Source organism: Dendrobates tinctorius, unplaced genomic scaffold, assembly GCF_039654945.1.
Source record: "Dendrobates tinctorius isolate UK_male_01 unplaced genomic scaffold, ASM3965494v1 ptg000022l, whole genome shotgun sequence".
Taxonomy (NCBI): domain Eukaryota; kingdom Metazoa; phylum Chordata; class Amphibia; order Anura; family Dendrobatidae; genus Dendrobates; species Dendrobates tinctorius.
The window spans coordinates 17,207,799-17,226,624 of NW_027361690.1; the positions used below are offsets into that span (position 1 = coordinate 17,207,799).

Genomic DNA, 18,826 nt, shown 5'->3' on the forward strand with positions numbered 1-18,826 from the left:
TATTGTGTAACATGCACAAGAAAGATTTTCTTATTTTCTGTTCCTTTTTCAGCATACCAGGTTCGGCGGTTTGTGCTTTTACTATGGACGACATTGAGAAAGTATTCAGAGGAAGATTTAAAGAACAAAAGACTCCAGACTCTGTTTGGACAGCTGTACCTGAAGATAAAGTACCCAAACCAAGGTATTAAAGAGAAAAATAGAGTTTAGCTACAGAGATGTTTTATAAAAGTGCTCAATTGTGTGCTTCACTTTGTAAGGTAATTGATAAAAATACATAATATTATATCAGAGTCACATATCGTATTGCTCCGTTTTGTAGGCCGGGCTGCTGTGCTAGACATGGCTTAGGTGAAGGTGTCAGGTCCTCCACTGAATTTCCTGATGAAACCTTGGCCTTTATAAAGTCCCATCCTTTGATGGATTCTGCAGTCCCATCTATTGTTGAAGAGCCATGGTTCACAAAAACCCGTGTCAGGTACTGTACATAATATATAAATTAAAGGGATGTTGTCATATTTTCTGTAAGGGAATTCTCTTGAGGAATCTCTTTTCCGGAGTGGAAAGTGGTTGCAAAGTGTCCCCATCTCTTGAGGATATGTTCTATTCTGAATTCCTTAGAGGATTGATATAATTGGGCATCGGATATTGCTTAATTTGCCCTGTAGAGGCACTGCAGGAAGATTGATCACTCTCTGCAAGATTTCAAGATCTGATTGCTTGGAGTCCAAGTAGGGTCTCACTTTGTAGCTAGAGAATTATCAAGGGGCCCAAGTAGGAATTTTTCAATACTGATAAATGAAAAGAACAGGTGTGAATTAGCAGCTTGGTCACCAGGTACGGACTAGGGCTAAAATTCAGCCCTGGCATTTGAAATCACACAGGCCCATGCAGTCTCCGTCTCCAAGCATTAGATGGGATATATTACTAACATTACCTTGGATGGAGGAAAGCAAGATTTACTACAAGATCAATATTCTAATGATATCTCTGTCACAGCTGTTAACAATATGAATGTCTTGAGAACATTGATTCTTTTAACAACATAGCAGACAAGGCGGCCCACGACCAGACAGGCCCTTCTGGCATTTGCCAGAATTGCCAGATGGCCAGTCCGGCCCTGGTGGTCACACACATAACCTGCAGGGATGCACTTGTGAATGGCCGTACATGTAATATATGGTTCCTTAGAGTTCACCATAGTGAAGCTGCTCTTTGATGGGCATTTTTTTAACTTTTTCAGAGGAGATAGAGAGGCGCGCTCTATGGCTTCCATAAGCGCTCTATAACATTAAGCATTACAGGAGACTTGTTTGGCCACCCTTTAATGTTTCAATTCATTTTTTTTTGTAAATCATTCATCACCATTTTTATTAACTAAACGGTGAAATTAATTATATTTTACATTATATTGTATTTAGAGTGATAATATTAAACATTAGATTATTATTAAGCCTCGTTTTTCTGTATTTTTATTACAGGTACAGACTGACCGCTGTAGCCGTGGACCACCTCGCTGGACCTTTCCTTAACTACACAGTCATATTTGTGGGCTCTGAAGCTGGCATTGTGCTAAAGATCTTGGCTAAGACTAATCCATTTTCCCTAAATGACAGTGTATTACTGGAAGAAATTGATGCCTACAACCGTGCAAAGTAAGCATTACCTTGTAGAAAACAAATGTATTGATTTCACATGCAAGGTAGTCTCCTACACAATTTGCACATTTTTGGTCTATTTACTTCTAATGATGTGGCCAAGAACACTCTGAAATATAGAACAGTAAGAAACAGTAGCAAAACTGAAATAACAATGTACTTCTCATAATCCTCGTTCTCACTGAGGAATGATACTGTTCAAATAATAGAAGAAAGATTCATTCTGCTGCATAATTTCTCAGCCTCAGTGCATTACATGTTTACAAGTGAAACCATATGTTAATGTCGGGCAGAATCCGTAGGAGACTTCAAGATGTGTTGGGAAATCTCAATATGCCATTTTGAGTGTTTCTTGGTTATTTGCACTTCTACTTAAAGTTTGTACAGATCCTCATATTAGTCCCTGAGATCTGACCGTGTTCAGGTAAATGATCACGTACAGCTTGCTTGTTCAATTTTTTAATGTGTCACCACATTGCATATTTTAAACAACATTTCTGTAGGTGTGTAAAGGCTACATGCACAGATGTAGGTCTTGCATTGTGCTCTTTATTTACTTAGCTATTAGCAATCAGTTCAGACTGGTTCAGTCCTTCCACATGGAGTGCATGAATGTAGATAAAGCGACCCTGCTGCCTTAAGGCCCTTTTACATTTAGCGATGCACCAGCGATCCGACCCGGTCAGGATCGCTGGTGCATCGCTAAATGATCGCTAGTGAGCTTTCATACAGAAAGATCTCACAGCGATGCAGCAGCGACGCAGCGCACGATACTTACCATTCACACACAGCGATCCTGCGTCCTCCCGCCCGCCTCCACGCGTCGCTGGACGTCACAGCAGGAAGCAGACGACGAGAAATGGAGCCGGACATTCTCGCGCGATCCGCGATGAGCAGCGGGGGAGCCGGTCGCTGGTAAGTATCACACATAGCGATATCGCTAGCAATATCGCTATAACGTCACAAAACCAGTGACGTTTTAGCGATATTGCTAGCGATATCGCTTAGTGTAAAACCCCCTTTATTCACGCTGTCCAAACAGTGAGCAGCATGAATCAGATCCTGGCTGCACGCTTGTGTGAGAGAAAATAAACCTTAAAGATGCAGCCAGAGACCAGAGACGAGACTGACCCGGCTCTGCCCTCGGCCACCTCTTCCCAGCACCGCTGCAGGTGATTGACAGGTCTGTCCCATAGCGAGAGATCTGTCAATCAGCTCTAGCAGAGATGGGAAGGACCAGCCAGTACAATAGGCAGAAATGAAACTAGTCCGGCCTTTCTCATCGCTGCTAGAGGATTTTTAAAGCATACCCTTTCTAAAACACACCAGCGTCTTGTAGCTAGGCTCATGCTGCCCAAGCCGCTAACGGCATGAATTGGGCATCGGGTTCCCTTTAAGTTCATTTCAACTGACCATTTCCGCGGAGTTAAGAAATGATGTCATGCAGTTAATGTGAGCACTTCTAATTACTTTGCATTAGGTACATACGTGTTAGGCACTTTACATGGAATGATAATAGCTACAGTTGGAATGAAAATGCAGCTCAGATAGGAACCTCACTATATCGGTAACAGCGAGGCATTTTTTTCTGCATACAAATGAGTACTTAGGCAATTGTCCCATTAATTTTAGGGGTTTTACTGACTTACTTCCTAATTAGACCAAAGTTGAAAAAATAATTTTTCCTATGTGTTTGATATTACATTTTCCAGCGGTCCTTTGTTGTTGCCATCTTATGATCTGTGTAAAGACTAGGCCTTACATCTACTGTATATGCCTTGTTTAAAACTGCAGGCAGCTGAGATGTTATCACCATAGTGGCAACAATATAACTGGACAACATGAAGACATTATGATACATCGTTATCGGCAAAGTGTCACATAGGCCTAGTCCTTACACAAGTCTGACAGTTGACAGGATAGGCCAGAAACGTCCTACATGTGCAGCATGTTGTGTTCAGAGCTGCCATACAATTGAATCGATAGTTGCACATGTGCCACCATCTCTCCATTTTATTTTAGTGGTCAGCACTACAAGTAAAGCTCTCTGGTATAGACTGACCATGACCAAGGTCCATGGGTAACCGAAACGTTGGCCATTGTACATATTGGAGCTAGGCATGCTGGCACTACTATACATCTGCATTTTACTACATAATTGCATAGTTCGCACTTCGGAGTGCTGTATTTAATGCATTCTACATTTGGGTACCCAACACAGATGAGCCCAACCATGATATTTAGTGACCCCTCTCCATTCCTGACAGTGCATGACATTGACCCGTTCTTGAGATAAATGAGAGTCCCGGCTCTGACGCCCTGATCTTTTGGCCATTGTACATATTGGAGCTAGGCATGCTGGCACTACTATACATCTGCATTTTACTACATAATTGCATAGTTCGGAGTGCTGTATTTAATGCATTCTACATTTGGGTACCCAACACAGATGAGCCCAACCATGAGATATTTAGTGACCCCTCTCCATTCCTGACAGTGCATGACATTGACCCGTTCTTGAGATAAATGAGAGTCCCAGCTCTGACGCCCTGATCTTTTGGACATTTGTGGCATTTCCAGATATGTTTATGTCCCAGATGTGAACGTGATTTTTTTTTTCTTGAATCTAGATTTTATCGTTAAGTTAGACTTTCAGACAGCATTTGTCATTATCACATCGTCCATGAGTGGGTAGGAAGTCTTCACCCAGTGTTCCAGTCTTTAATTTTGATTTACTCTCATTATTCTTTCCTATTTCTCTTTTGTACTCCCATATTTATGGATTGCGTGACTTCTTCCCTGCAGGTGTTACGGTGACAGTGACGAAGACCGAAGAGTCTTATCCTTGCAAATGGACAAGGATCACCATGCCTTATTCGTGGCCTTTTCAAGTTGCATTATCAGGCTCCCACTGAATCGTTGTGACCGATATGGCTCATGCAAAAAGTATGTAAAATTTTCCTTTGAGGTTGCAGATCGCTGCTGGTTCCATAACAAATCCTTGACAAAAGCATTCTCATTAACAAACAGGTCGTGTATCGGTTCAAGAGACCCTTACTGCGCTTGGCTAAACCACGAAACCTGCGGCAGAGTCAAGCCTGGCATGTTGTAAGTGTGATTACACTCTTCCTGCTAACGGTAGTGATATATCTGAGAATGTAGGAATATGGAAACTGTTTTATTAGGATTATGGATTTCGTCCTTCTGCCACAATGCCTGTAGATGCGACTGAAATTATTTGTGCTTAGCGATAAAAATTACTCTGTGTATTTTATATTGTATTTTCATCGTAATGCTTTGGAGACAGAAAACATTAATCCTAGCGGGAATTGTAATATCTGCTTTGAATCCAGTTGGGAGGTAAAATATTGCTCCTCCGGAGATTCCTATTAATTATCACAAAGCCATTCTCCTGTACAAACAAGCATAAATTGGCTTTCTATGTTTACACAATATTTTGTCGCTTTTGTATTTGCTGCTAGAATGTATTTCTCATATATTTAAGTGTGACATCTTTTTTGCTCTTTTAATATTCCTCAGTAAATCTCTTTTTTTCTTCCCTGCAGCTTCGGATACGAACAGGATGTGGAACATGGTAACACGGCACAGCTTGGCGATTGCCATGGTAAGGGCCAACCACTGATTGCTCACTACAGCCCTTTATTTCGTGCTTTGTAGAAGTAGAATACAGCGCTCCCATAATGCACATACCACCTTTTGACCTTAACCTATTTTTTTTTTTTTTTTTTTCATGGGCTAAGCTATTTTGCATTTAATAGTGGTAGTGAAATGTTTTTTTCTCTTTGTTTTTTTTTTTGTTTTCTTCTTTGACTATGTGCAACTGCTTAAGGACATAGAGGAAAAAGAATATGGTTAATAACCCAATTTTTTTTTTTTTTTTGCTTTCCGTTAAGATTTGAATTTTTTTGTTTGGATTCGTTTCTTTTACTGATGACCTGTTCCTTTAATTTTAGAAAAAATGTCTACTACAACTACACCAGATTACAAAATATTTGGCGATCCAACATCTGGTTAGTTTTATTAATTTTATCTAAAATTAACTGCCTTTATCTTTCGGTTCAGCATTTTCTGCTCTTATGACCCCCCACCCACCCCTTTCGCAGTTGGCCTCATTTTTGTGCTTCAGTCTCATGCACTCACTAATTGCAAGGATAGATATCTGTCCTTTTTTTGTTTGTTATTTTTGTTCTTTAAGAAGCAAAGCAATTCACCTATGTGTGACCGCATGATACCCAATTGCCCGTCATTGATTGATGCGTCAAATCTTTTATTAAAAGTCTTAATTAGTATGTGACATTTCCACAGCATGAAAGCCAACCAGCTTTCATTACAGCTCCCCATACATTTGTCAAAGCGTGTTTCTCATCTATTAGTTATAGATGACAGTGACATTTTCCATACAACATCTCAATATTTGATTGCATATGTACCTTCTTGTGTATTGCTGGGCTTTAAACGTTTGTCTTATCCATTTATAACTTTACTGACTCAAAGTATTCGATGTAAGATTGTCATTTAAAGGATAGCAGAGTCTGCTGTCATGTTAATATGTGCAGCTTCCATGTGTCCATGTGTGAAATGCTGATAATGTTCATGAAGTTCTGGCACCAAAAACTGGTAGTCACCAGTCACCATCCTAAATTGTTGCATCTGTTACTGTTAATAACCCCTAAAATATTGCATAATTTTTTTCACATCCTGACCCGAAAGAGTATGTTTATAAATAAAATGTCATTCATTCCATTCCTAACATTTATAGAAGAAATTTGTTACAAGGACTGGCAACATTACATTAAAGGGAGTCCTTCAACCTAAAAATGCATTTTAAATGGGTTATACAACTCCTAGAGCCCTGGTACAGTGTTTCAGTACACCCCTGGCTTGCCTAAAAGTTTGGAGCACTGTTACGCCTCCTCGTGCATAATGAGGCCCTCCCCTTGCTTCTGATTGACAGTGCCCGATTGTGTGCAGCGGCACATGTGTTCTCCTCCCTGTCTCCTTTCTTCTTATGCCTCTCACTACACTAAGGCTGGATACACATAGAGGCCCCCACAAAATAGGATTCGGGAGTGGTTATTGACTATGATGATGCAGACGGAGTCGCAATGTGTTCCTTGTTGCCTGCCTTCAGTAGTTCGTATGCATGACGCACTATGACTCAGTCTGTATCATTATAGTCAATGGCTCCATCAGCGTATACGTCTGGGGGTTCGAAACAAGCCCCGATGGAGCCACTGAACGTAGTGGCAAAAGCTATGTGAACCCAACCTTAATACATCGAGTGTCCTCAGAAGAAAGGAGACATGGAGGAGAATGCATGAGGCTACTGCATGCGTGCACAGCCAAACACGTTGGCAGCGTTCAGACAGTACTCATTCTGGGAAGCTAGCACTGCCAATCAGAAGTGGGGGAATGGCCCAATTTCGCAAATGAGAATTGTTAAGAGCCACGCCAAGGGTGTGCATGTAAATTATAAGTTATTTTCTCAGGCACTGTACCAGTTACAGATACAGCTGTAGTTTGGTTGTTATAGTGGCTAAGTGCCCTACAACACTGTATAACCCATTTTGTTATTTTTAATTCTTTTAAATGACTGCAGACATTGGAAAGGCACAAAAAATACAAAATTATCCAGGCACCTCTTCACTTATTTACTTATTTTCTTAATTGTAAACGTGAAAATCTATATAAATCAATCGTATCTATGGGTCCCAGGAGCTCAGCCATGCCACCCTTTGTTTGTGTCGCTAGCCTGTCTCTGCAGGAACCTCCCCCTATGAGTTCAGTAGAACACATAGATGATTACGTCCCGCCCCATTTCAGCAGTCCTTCAAACGAAAATGGTGCCGATAAACATGTGATCAATGCCTGTGTTTTCTGCAGGATTGCTGACTGACAAGCAATCAGGGCAGCAGTGTCTCCTGCTTACTTTCAACATCAATTTCTAGGTTTAGTATTGATTTCAGACTGTACATCTTGTGCCTGGTGCTGCCATTATATAACATATTGGTGTGGTCATTGTAATGCAGCTGTGCCTTGGAATAAAGTGTGATAAAACATGTGTTTGCTACCACAGACATTGAAGCACCTTCCACTTCTGTAACCACAATGACAAGCAGCCCAGTCATTCTTCCTAAAGTGATTGGTTCTTGGAAACCCAGAATGACTGGTTCTCGGAATTTTGTGTACGAAGATGACCCAAACTCTTCTGATTACATTGATACATTAACAGGTGTCCCAAATGGTAAGGCCTTAAAGGGGAAGAACATAAACTGAGTGGAAATCTGCTCTCTCCACTTTTATTAGGCTTAGGCCCATTTGAATTGTACTTTTGATTTTGGATGACTTGAAGCTGATTTATATTCTGTGGTCTTAGCTAGGCTGAGTGGTAAATCAGCTTCTTGTGATAAGGCATTTTTAAATAATTAGTATCTTTGGGAGGTTTGGCAGGTTTCCACTCAGTCATGGCAGTGTATTTATGATTTTCCTTAATTATTTCATATTATTTATATTTTGTTTTATGTTATTTATTTTATGGAATTTTAGTTTAATTTTTTTTTGTCATCATTAATTATGATATTCACCTTTTTAAATATATGATGTGATATGATTTCTTTCTATTGCACATCATATTTGCTCTACATACCTTATTTGAATATTTCTATGGGTGACCATCAATGCCCTGGCGCTCGCAATGAGTTATTAAAGTGACCAAATTAGAAAGTTGCAGAGCTGCACAGCACAGTTCCATCAATGGAATAGTGGTCGCGGCCATGAACTACACATCCGCCCCCTATTAATTTGAATAGGGGTTGGATCTGCAGTACCCAACCTTGGCTACTATTCTGTTTACGGAGCTATGCTGTGCCGCTATGCAGCTCAGCGTATCGGGAACAGCTGATGGACAAGGGTGCCAGGTGTCGCACCCCCACCAATCAGATATTGATGACTTATCCTAGGGATACTCCATCAATATAAAAGTCCTGGACAGCCCCTTTAATTAATAAGTAACCAAAGCTAGAAGAAATGTCTCTGTAGGAGTGAACAGGAGACATGAAAAGTTTTGTAACTTCAGCTCTATAACTTCCCTTGTGTTATAGAAGGTGGACAACATTTATTCATATAGCTGAATATATGTTATATCACCACACAGGACCCTATAAACATACCAACCTACCTACCTTTTTGACTGCATGTATGTATTATTGTATGCTGTAGTAGCACTTTCTGCTTTCTACGTTCTTTTTGAGTTCTACTTTTCTTGATTCTTTTTTTTGTTTTGTGTTTGTTTCCTAATTACTTTGCACACTGCCAGTAAAGTTGTTAACCCAGAGCATTTCTTTCTAAATGTTCAAAGGCCTTCCCACTAACCGTAGTTTTCTTTAGAATTTTAACATTCACTAATTTTTTTGTGAAAAATATTCCTTGGCAGAATGAAGTATTGCGCTCGAGAGAGCAGACATTTTCATTTTCACCAACTGTGTTTAACGTTCAAACTTTTGCTGGAGTCTTTCCTATTCGTGAAGAACTTTGCTTCTTTATGTCTGTGGTTGCCAACTTATCTTTCTGATAGTCGCGAACAACGAATGAATACTAATCTGAACGTTTTCTTTTTAGGTTAGATCACACACATTAGTGTCTGAAATAATATATTTAGCGACTAATAATATGCAGTGCTGTAAACATATGTTTCCCCCTTCCAAATATTGCCCGTTATTGCAATACATAACAATTTTTTGTCTTTAAAGAGAACCTGGCACAAGATCAAGCGTGGACAGCATTTGCTCTTTTTTTTTTTTTATTCCTGCAGCACCCCAAGTATTCCTTTTATTGTATTTTTAAAATCCGCCATACGGTCACAGAGATATGGGCCTTTTTCTTTCTCTACTAAGGGGGCGTCGCTCACAGATTCTCTGAGGGCGTGTCTTTAGGCAGCACTGCATTATTACCCTTTAAGCCACGCCCTCTTTGTAAACACCATAGAATGTATCACTAAATAAAATATCTCTAGAATCGTATGGCGGATTTTATAAAAGGAAATAATTTGGGGAACAGCGCAAATAAAGTAAAAGCAAAAATTGACTTGGTGACTGGTCCTCTTTAAATGAAGTTCCTAAAATATTAGTACATTTGTTTAAATGGGTTATCTCAAAGGCAAACCTGTCTGCTTTTTTTAGGGCATGCGATGTTTATAGAGGGTATCTCCTTGTATGGACCCTTTTTTATGAGCTAGATATGTAATTTCAACTTCTTGTAAAGTAACAATAATAATAGCAATTCCAAAAATATAACTACATAGCAGAGGCGATATATATTTTCTTATCTTATTACCTATGCCACCCATGTGGAAAAGTGTCCCTAAGCGTTTCCTGATACTGTACAATATTTTCATCTCCAATATTACTACCAAATTCTATCGATAATTTGATATCAGTCTTTCACTTACTTGACCAAGCCAGAAACTTACTGTATGTTGAACCATTACATAATGTTCGCACAAGTTATCTTGCATAAAATAAATGCTTAAATAACCACTCCCATCAAAATATGTAACATCTTACTATATTGCAGTCATCATATCATATGGCATTGTGTACTTACAATTGCTCATTTTGCCGTTCTACCCGGCTAATTCTTCTCTTTTCCATTTGGTCTCTGACATCACTTGATTAAAATTTGACTAGCTGAATCTTTCTAAGCTGTATGTAGAAATAGGAGGTCAATTTTCCCTGTATGAGTCATGAGTACCTGCAAAAGTCCCTGAAAATGGGAAGAGGGAGCAGCTGGGTTAGGAGGTGAAGAGAGGAATGATAAATGCAGGGAAAAGAGACTTCCTGTTTCTACATAGAGGAGAGAAAAGAGAAGAATTCACTGGGTAGAAAAGCAAAATAATCAATTGTAAGTACACAGTGCTATATAATATGATATATTAAGAGGATAAAAGCTTTGATGTGAGTGCTTCTTTAATTCCATGAATACATTATTCCACAGTAGGAAAACCAGCCTGTAAGAAGTTTGATTACTTTATGCTATTAAATAATCCAATGTTCATGAACAAGTCTAGGTCTGAATGCTTAAAGAGAATTAAAATTTGTCCAAATGGACTCAATAGAACTTCAGAGAAGGACTATGGAGAGTTCATACATGAACGTTGGAAGTGCATCCTAATTAAAACAGTTCTTCAAATAAGAGTGGGCTAAAATCTCAACACGGACCTGGTAGGCTACTTTCTAATTTGTAGTGGTTTTCTTATAGTTATTTATGGTATAGGTAGATACATTCAGTCACTTACTTGATGGGACATTAAATGTCATTTGTAGTAGCAGCTTTTTTATCCTTGTGACTTAGTAATGCAGCAATTTTACCACAAATCACGATCGACTTCATTTTGCTGTAGATCAGAATGACATCAGTAATACATACACTACAGAGGGAATGGCATGAAACTATCGAAAAATTATAGACCATAAAATGACTAAATGTATTAATGCTGATATGTATTCCAAGGGCAATCCTAAATTCACTGTAAAATATTATAATGAATTAAATTGGCTGCATTGGAAGGGACTGAACAAGAATACTTGGTTGTACCATAATTTTAGGTATTGTTGCATTTCTGTAAAGAAGTCAAAAACTGAGTGTGTGTCCACTTATGGTAATAACCTTCCTGTTTCCTTCTGATTTTCTGCTTGACTTTCCATCAGCCTTATTAAGTGGTCGTGCTTTGCTTTTTCAGCTTTGACTCTGTGTAATCATATCACAGCAGCTAAAATCTCATTAGCATAAGTAAATGTGACTAGAAGTACAGATTTGAGGTCCATGTACACTGCAAGATTATCATGAACAAGCGTTCCTAGGACCTTTTAAATCTAAACAGGCTGCCCATCATCCGACAAATGAGCAAGACACTCATTCATCCGGTGAAATGATTTTTTGAGCTGCATAAAATATCATCGTTCTCAGCAGAACATCGTCTTCTGTAAGCAGGACCTGTGCAGCTAACAATGGCAGCCTATGTACACCCTATCCAAATTTCCATGGTTTATTTGAGACATTGTTTATAATAGCCTTTTGAATACTCAGGAAAAGTGATAAGGCTTGCACCTTATTTTGTACTATGGGAATAAAACTTCTATGCTTCCTGTATACCGGCAGACAGTAGGCTCCTGATGATTGACGGTGCTGACCAGCGGTATAGTCATGCTGCTTTCCCGAACTGTGCGCTCTCTAACCCTGCAAGCAGTGCATGTTTTGTCTTTGCATCATCAGAAGAGTGTAGGAAAAATGAACCTGGTCAGATCCTGCAATTCCACCAGCTTCATAGCTGTGCAAACAAGCTCTATAGCAAACAGCTTGTAGGCCGTGTGCTCCTTGGCTAGGAGATTGGCTAACACTGATAGACAAGTAGTAAAGTTATACAATCATGAATTAATGCATTCTTAAAAACGGAGAGGATTTTGTAACAACAAGTCAACTGCAAAATTGCTAGTTTTTCAAGCATTTTGCAATATTTCCTATTTATGGTTTTGCAAAAAACCCTTTAAATCACACTTGACATTTTCAGTTTCCCATTATACAGACTGTTACCTGACATTGTATACTCCATACCAAGCACAAACAACATTGCCACTAAGTCTGTTGTAGCTGTCAGTCTATTTTATTTCCAGCTTCATCATTTACCCTTTCCAATTTGTTTTCTATCCTGATTGACACAAAGACTGATAGCAAAGAAAATGAGAACAGAATGCAAATGATTCGATTAAGATAAACACATTTAATGAGCTGCCACCAGTGTGAAGACTGTTGATTTGATGTAAATTGTGGAGATATTTCCTAAAACTTGACATCTATTTATTTTAACAGGTGTAAGATGGGAAGTACAGTCAGGAGAATCTAACCAAATGGTCCACATGAATGTTCTGATCACTTGTGTCCTCGCTGCATTTGTTCTTGGAGCGTTTATAGCAGGAGTGGTTGTCTACTGTTATCGGGAGATGTTTACACGGAAATCCAGAAAGATGCACAAAGATGCAGAGTCTGCACAATCCTGTACAGACTCCAGTGGAAGTTTTGCCAAATTGAATGGCTTGTTTGACAGCCCAGTTAAAGAATATCAGCAAAGCATTGATTCACCTAAACATTATACCAATATTTTGACTAGTAGGAAGGATTTGCCACCCACTGGGGACACCAAATCCATTTTGATGGACAGTCAAGGACAACCACCAGAAATAGCTGCACTTCCTACTCCGGAATCTACTCCAGTTCTTCAGCAAAAGAGCTTACAGCCCATTAAAAACCAGTGGGAAAAGGCACAAAACAACCTAAACATTTCACGTAAAGAAATTCCTCTAAAAAGTCCACAGTTTTTTCCTTCCAGTCCACCTCCCCACTCACCCTTAGCTCACGGACAAATCCCAAGTGCAGTTGTACTTCCAAATGCCACACATGATTATAATACATCATTTTCTAATTCAAATGCGCACAAATCGGATAAAAAACTCCACAATATTGAGCACTCTTTGGTAAAACAGCCTAGTAAAAGAGATCGTCGTGCTGTGGATTCTAGAAACACATTGAATGACTTCTTAAAACATCTCAATGAATCCCAAGGAAATCCCAAAGCTATGATGGCAGATATTCAAGTGGCTCATCCAAATTCCCATCAGCCTCCACATCAAACTTTAATGCTTGATACAATGGGCAATATGTCTGAAATACCACCTAAAGTTCCAAACAGGGAAGCATCCTTGTACTCCCCCACCTCAACTCTTACACGAAATAGCCCAACAAAAAGAGTGGATGTGCCTTCCACCCCAAGTGGGCAAATTGCATCTCTAGAATCACAGAGAAGTTATCATAAAAACTCTTCACAAAGGCATTCTATATCAGCAATGCCTAAAACTATGAACTCACCAAATGGTGTTTTAATTTCAAGACAGTCCAGTGTTAATAGAGGTGGTTATATGCCTCCAAGTCCTAACCCAAGGATGGACTACATGCAAGGAACCCCTGTTATTGTACATCAACAGACTTCATTGTCACGGCAAAGCAGTTACACGGGACACGGAACTCTCCCTCGTATGGGAATAAAGAGGACACCATCTATAAAACCGGATGTGCCTCCAAAACCCTCATTTGCTCAGCAAAACACAGTTAGACAGCTAAACAAATATAGCTACTGAGATCTATTACCTTTGGATAAAAAGTGTATGGTTATACGGCATAGTGTTATTAAGGACCTTTTAGGCAGAGACATGCTTGCCGAATCAGTCCCGATGTGGCCAAAGAAGCTGTCATTAGTTTGGCAACATCGAGTTGTGCCAAACACAGGAACTTCAGAACAAGCTGGATAGGAACAAAGCAAAGGAAAGTGCTGGTCATTTTGCTTCTTTTGTTGGAGAAATGTGGACATGTAGCACAGTGGGAGCTACTTTCGTTACTGATACAGTACCAAGTTTTAAAAATATACTTGAAAAAAACGGGATTTCATTTTAAACTGCCGCTGTGTGTAGCCATCCCATTAAATGTGAACATATTAATATGTATGCATTCACCTTGCCTCTTGCACAAGTGTCACAAAAGTTGTCCCAGTTAGTAAAAGTGTGCAACATTTCTGTTGTCTCAAGCCTGAAACATATCCTCAGTCTTCAGTGGCATCATAAGGTATGCCACAAATGGTTTTGGTGTGTGTGTTTCATGTGTGTGTGCATAACTGTTCCATACACACAAGCACACGTGCACGTTAAGGATTCTCCTTGCGATTTCTATACTATTGAACTGTTTACATTGAGCATGTCTGAACAAACAGTTGATTTCCTTCCACAAGTGTTCTGCTGGTTGCGCAACTGAGGGCACCAGTCATCTCCCCTCCTTGCCTTCCAGATAATTAACTTGGCTGAACATGGTACCTCGTGCAAGAATGTAAAGATTTCCTAGAACTGTAATGCTGCTATTTAGATAATATTGTATAATTCACTGGATATCATGGGAAGAATTTATGTTCAAGCTTTGTTCCTTCTTGGTATCAGTTGGGCTACTGTGAATTAAGACCATATGTTTTAAGAGGTGTGGAAGAAAGATCACAATGGCTAGTACTAGAAAAGGATACTTATTAATAAAGCTTCTGTAAAAGAATTGCAGGCCTCCTAATATGACACTATACAATGGCGTGCAATGTTGTAAGGTTCATATGCCAGGGCACCTTATGCGTAACAGTGACAACTTATCTTGAGTTGTGCTTAAAAAGGCTGAACACAGAATGAAGGACATTGAGGACAGTGTAATGGTGACATCAGAAGGTAAATGGATCCTAAATGAAACTTGTTATGTTTTTTGTCCATGTGACATTTGCAATCATTACTGCAGCAATCTGTAATTACATATAAGTTGCGTTCTCTCCGTTCACGTTTGGTGTGAGAATCCACTGTTGTGTTGTCTAATCGCATTACAACACCTGGATCCCACAGTGAAGCCAAGATATATCCATACTTCATTCTGTAGTCTTCAGAAATAAGCTACGCAGCTAGACATTATGAGGGAAAAATGTTTGTGTATGTATATATGTTACCAGCCATCAAGGAAGAGTAATACTAATCAAACACTAAAAATGTGTGATCTATAGTTTTCTAGCAGTGTTTCCTATCTGTAGAAGAAATTTCAATGAGCTAACGTTAACCTTTGTCAACTCACCCCGTACAGGACAGAAACTGGTAACGGTTATAAATATCTATGCAAGAGTTTACATTGTATGCACTCATTGTTCAGCAGAGGATGTTCAGTAGAAAACGGAGGTAGGGGAAGTAAAATGTACCGAAAGAAAGAGTATCTCCACCCAACCACAGCCTTATTTCACATGTTTCACTAATGAATCATGTCGATTGATGCTCTTTTATAGCCAATTTCATTTCAGGTTGAAAGGTCCTTTCAAGAGGTTGTTTTCAATAATGATGTTTATCCTAAAGATCTCGTTTATGCAGTGGCAAACCACTTAGGTGGTGCTGGACTGCTTTGCCTTTCAGATCCCTGGCCCGGATCTGGAGCAACCAGATATGGTTAATTATAATGTTGTGTAAAAATCGTCCTGTCAAGCACTGCCCACCATCCCACTACCTGCCAACCATGACATTAGAAAGACCTATCCATCACCTGAAAGGTCGATCTGGGGTTTAATAAGTGAAATACACCTCCATCTTGCAACACCTTGTTTCTCCAGAGTAAATGCATGGCATCAAAGTAGCATGGTCTTCTAAAACTCATATGTGACTATAAATTTCAAATTATACTTAAGCTGACCATATACGTTAAAGTTGTCCAAACCTGCTGAAATTTCTTTAGGACCAGATGACCATCTAATGTGTATGAAGCCTCCTGATTCTCCCCGGTTAAGAGAAGAATAGAATAGTTGAATTTCAACATGCCCCATCCTTCTGTTCCCAAGGAAAAAAGCCACCACCACAGATATATGCCAGTCGCTTTTCTAACCCTTCCCTTTTGAGAACACACTTGGCTGAGCTTACCCTAAATATGTCTACAAGGGGCTGGTTGAGTCAACTATGTTATATGTATGCTCAGTCTTAGCTTTCAAAATGGAGGTAGTTCAACACTAGTCAACCTACTGTACATCCGTTATGGTGCTCATGTTGCTACATAATTAGATTTTTAGAAGAAGCATTGACTGTAAGAAGTCAAAGAAATTATGTAATGCCTTAAGTACTGAGAAGGCACTTTATATACATCCTGGTCCTTAATTTAAGCAAAACTTCACCCTAAGTAATATATATAATTACATAAAGAGGACCTTTCACTGGATTTTTTTTTATATTAGAGCCATAAATAAGAGTGCCACCTCCAATTGGTGTACTCCACTGATTCTGGAACAGTTTCTCCTTTTCATCTGAACCAAAGTTATGTCTCCCCTCCTCCCCCATATCTAACGGTGCAAATTTGCCCTTCACTATCAGGATACCCTGAACTTCTCTGTGGCCATTTGTTTCTTGTCTCTGACACTGGTTAACAAAACAGCTGCATCCACAGGAAAATTTACTGGGATCATAACTTTGTAACCGAGGACCTCAGAAGAAAAAGAAAAATTGTTCCAGAATCAATGGAGACAAATTAATTGGAAGTGGTACTCAGTTTAAATTAAGAAACTTCAGCAGCACCATTTCTCAAATAACTGATGTTTGAGGTGTGATTGAATTAATCATGGCAGCAAGGTTAAGTCATAGAGCATGGCCACCACTGCCCAAAATACAATAGGAAATGTAGCAGTAGTGCAATGACAGTATGTGTATTTCATGTATGAGTGGTTTTATGGGTCATGCCGGCAATGACAATGTTCTGTAAATATATGTGAGGTTACCTGAATCTGTGCATTTTGTGCCTTATTCATGAAAATACAAATTATGATAGTATGTCAAGTGTCTTCTGTATAGCACACTATATTTTCTGAGTGTCAGAAACATTTGGGAAAAAGCCCAATTGACCTTAATGTAGGACACCATATATTCAGATCTGCTCCAGAATGATAAGAGATTAAACCTAATGAAGAGATTACAACTCTGCTAATGCAACTCTATCGAGTAGCTCTCTGTGACTGATGTCTTTTTTAACTTGTAAAGATGCACTTAACCATAAGGTTTATTGCGCATACACAGACTGTTCTAAAGGCAGAGAGTGCATTCATATTTGGCGTTACACAAAGGATCCTACAACTAAATCACGTCTAACAAGACTCTATTTTTTAAACCAGAAGGGAAACCGATTTCTTTCTCACTATTTTTGTTCTCTTAAAATGTATCTATTAAAAAAAAAAATGTCAAACTGTGTTTCTTGTGGCCAAAGCTGAGAACTCTAATTTTTAGATTTGGGGCAATATTTTATTTTAATTAATACCAGTTATGCAATCTATGTCTACATCGTCACTCATTTCCTTAAGTGAAAATGCTGATGTGTTTTCATGTGTAAGATTGTGGTGTGAGCACTAGAGACTGGAAAAGCCAAACCACAAACTGTTAACCTGGATAACATTGTACTGCCTCGTAGATCGTAACGTGAGATCAGTATTTCTGTTGATGTTTCTAACATTCAATCTAGGCTAAAAGAAATTAATTTAATTAAAAAAAAAAAGTGCTTTATCCATTTGTGCAAAAGGTAAAAGCAGATTGTATCTTTTTTTTTTTTTTTATATTCGTCCAGCATATAAAAGTAACCTTTGAAATAAGTTGCTCTATCCTGTTCTGTAGAGTACTTTAAAGTGTAGATATCTTGTAAAGTTGTATTGTGAATGTGTAAATAATTCTGTACTTTTGGGTTTTTAACACCGCATGTAAAGTTAAAATAAAATACTCAAGTGAAATTAAAAACATTTGGGCCTTAATTAATTTATATACTTTGAAAAAAGAAAGAGAAAAAGGATGTACGTAGAAGAAAGGCAATCACTAAACTAATGACATATACAGGATTATTTACATGATTGTTACTGCATGAAGAGGAAGCATGGTCAAGGCTATAAATGTTACTGATGAACTGTGATCATTGCGCTCTGTGCATGAACAGCTTGCAGTGTAGGGTTAAGTGCTTGCAGCGCCCTTTATCACAACGTTTGGGATCTAATGAATGGAAGCCGTGACATAAAGGAAATGAACTATTATGTATTTATTTTACTTACCGTACCTATATTGCACCATCATATTCCACAATCTAAATTCCCTATCAGTATGTCTTTGGCCTGTGGGAGAAAACCAGAGAACCCGAAGGAAACCCACACAAACACTTGGAGAACATATAAAACTCACTGCAGATGTTTCCTTGGTGGGATTTGAACCCAGGACCCCAAGGCAGCGGTACTAATATTGAGGTCTTGCTGCAGTTTTTGCAAAACCAACTGATTAAAGTTGCAACAAAACCTCAGACATGTGAACAGAGCCTGTTTGTAAGGCTCTGTTCACGCCATGTTCAGTGTGCTCTCCTAGCATATATGCCATGGAAATGTACGTAGTCTTGCCAATAAAAACAAAACCGGATCAAGGCAATTATGGCTTTTACACTAGTTTTAACAATTGCATATTTATGGCAAGTGACAGGTCGTTTTTTGAATTGGTTATGAAATATAGCTATCTTCCTAAAAAATATTGGCTTCAATC

At 38.9% G+C, this 18,826-nt stretch overlaps 1 protein-coding gene across 7 annotated transcripts in view; it reads left to right on the forward strand.

Annotated features, from left to right (window-relative positions):
• Positions 1–18,046, forward strand: part of SEMA6D (semaphorin 6D) — a 94,983-nt gene extending 76,937 nt beyond the window's left edge. For 4 of the 7 annotated variants that reach the window (XM_073568447.1, XM_073568445.1, XM_073568446.1 and 1 more), the window contains 9 exons: positions 53–184; positions 323–478; positions 1,482–1,655; positions 4,464–4,604; positions 4,689–4,766; positions 5,225–5,283; positions 5,633–5,689; positions 7,756–7,923; positions 12,543–18,046. In XM_073568447.1, the coding sequence (XP_073424548.1) occupies positions 53–184; positions 323–478; positions 1,482–1,655; positions 4,464–4,604; positions 4,689–4,766; positions 5,225–5,283; positions 5,633–5,689; positions 7,756–7,923; positions 12,543–13,864 (2,287 nt within the window). In that variant the 3' untranslated portion in view covers positions 13,865–18,046. The remainder of the gene's footprint in view (positions 1–52; positions 185–322; positions 479–1,481; positions 1,656–4,463; positions 4,605–4,688; positions 4,767–5,224; positions 5,284–5,632; positions 5,690–7,755; positions 7,924–12,542) is intronic. The other 3 variants (XM_073568448.1, XM_073568449.1, XM_073568450.1) reach the window with 3 other exon arrangements.
• The last annotated feature ends 780 nt before the right edge of the window (positions 18,047–18,826 follow it).